This window comes from Oryzias melastigma, linkage group LG15, assembly GCF_002922805.2.
Source record: "Oryzias melastigma strain HK-1 linkage group LG15, ASM292280v2, whole genome shotgun sequence".
Taxonomy (NCBI): Eukaryota; Metazoa; Chordata; class Actinopteri; order Beloniformes; family Adrianichthyidae; genus Oryzias; species Oryzias melastigma.
In genome coordinates, this window is record NC_050526.1 from 5027719 (window position 1) to 5029630 (window position 1912).

The window sequence follows — 1912 nt, forward strand, 5'->3', positions numbered from 1 at the left end:
GTTTTTAACAAAGGAGTCTGATTTTGTTTGAAAGTCCATGATGGTATAGATCACATGAGTCGAGGTCCGGGGGCCGAATCCGGCCCCTGTGTAGTTAAATCCGGCCCTCCAGGTCATTTATTTTATTGTTATTATTTGTCTTATATTATCTTCTGCTCATTTCTAACTTGTATAATTTTGAAAAAATATTTTTGTGGAGAGTAAAATATTGAAAATTATTTAAAGTTTAAGTTGATTTATTCTGGAACAATATTCCTGCCTTTATTATTCATAATTATTTTAAAACGTCATGGTTTTGAAGTTTAAAATTTGGGATTCTGATAGCTTTTGGACTATATTGGCATTTATTTAGATTTGTTTGGGATATTTTGGAGTTTAGCTAATATTTCAGCTATATGCTAGCTGCTTTGGCTAATGTAGGCTTTTGTTTTTAAGGTTTTTTTTCCTGTTTCAGAGTTAGGCTAAGATTTACACGCTAGCTGTTTTTGGCTAGTTTAGGTGTTTTTCCTTTTTTAGGACATTTTAAAGTTTAGCTATTTTTTTCAGCTACATGCTAGTTGTTTTGGCTAACCTAAGTAGTTGTTGTTGTTGTTGTTGTTTTGTATTTTAGGCTAATTTGGCATTTAGCAAATTTTAGCTGGCTATTAGCTTCAGCGTTTTCAGCCATTAGCTTCAGTGTTTTTAGCTTTCAATATCAGCAATTTCAGCTATCAGCACTAGCATATTCATCGGCCAAATTCAGCTTACACCATTCATAATCCTATATATCTAGTTAACAATTATGTTTAAAAGTTACAACTTGTAAGTTCTAAAAACGTAGTTTTAATGTGTTTAATAAATTTTTATCCGTTCGGCCCGCGATCTAAGGTGCGTTTTGGATTCTGGCCGCTTGTGTGATTGAGATCGACACCCTTGGTATACATGTAGATGTTTCTAGGGCTGGGTTGATAAAATCGATTAATCTATTCGAATCAATTTAAGCTTAACAGATCAATAATTGATTTGCAAAAATAGAGATCGATGTAGCACATAAAGCTAAAGTCTGCTAGCTTGATGCTAATGTATAATTTTATGAATTTTCCAAACTCTTTTAAGGAAATCTTTTTTAAAGTAAACATTTGTAGTCTAAAACATTGTTTTTGCTCATTCTTTCTTCTTTTGGAATAAGGTAGAATGCTATAATGTGATCGCCACCTAGTGGCCAAAGCTAAAACGTCCTCCAGGAGAAGCAGAACAATGTTTACAATGTTAATGATCTGAACATTTTTGTTAGAACTTCTACTTCAGAGAATCTATGTAACACTGGATGATATTAACAATCTCAATATTTCACTAATACATTTTAAAGTACGTGAACTGTATAAGATGAATATAAATATATTCAAAACATATAGTAAATAATTAATGTATTTCTAAACAAATGTATACATTTGTTAACTCAAAAATTGAATTGAGTGGATCAAAACAATAGAAAAAACTCTGAATTGAATCAAATCGTTTCTGAAAAGTATCAATACCAAGCCTGAGATGTTTTTAAAGTCTCTTTAAGTGTCGTTTCTTTATGATACGTTTCTCCTCCCTGCTTTTTGTTAAAACTGTTTTTTTTTGGTTGACTGACAGACAGAATCGAGCTGGTTGAAGTCGGCGCAGTCGTCCTCGGAGGATGAAAACGGCCTCGTCCCTCAGCTGGAGCGGACAGTCGAGGATCTGCGGACTAAGATCGCTCTGCTGCAGGTGCCTCCGGGGAAGAACAATGGCGAAAATGAGGCGCCACCGGGCAATGGAGTCCACAAGGCGACCCACGCCAGGGTGGCGAGACAGGAGAAGCGGAGCGCCGAGGTGTCTGTGCAGACTCTACCTTTGGAGGCGGGGCTAAAGCCGGATGGAGGGTCAGCTGATGCGTTTGTGTGCA

General features: G+C 36.0%; 1 protein-coding gene across 1 annotated transcript in view; it reads left to right on the forward strand.

Moving 5' to 3' along the window:
- The window catches only part of LOC112162177 (formin-2), a gene marked incomplete at its 3' end in the record, with an annotated part of 19073 nt that extends 17161 nt beyond the window's left edge, over positions 1 to 1912 (forward strand). Inside the window, 1 exon segment of the mRNA XM_024297885.2 lies at positions 1621 to 1912. Coding sequence (XP_024153653.1) covers positions 1621 to 1912 — 292 coding nt within the window.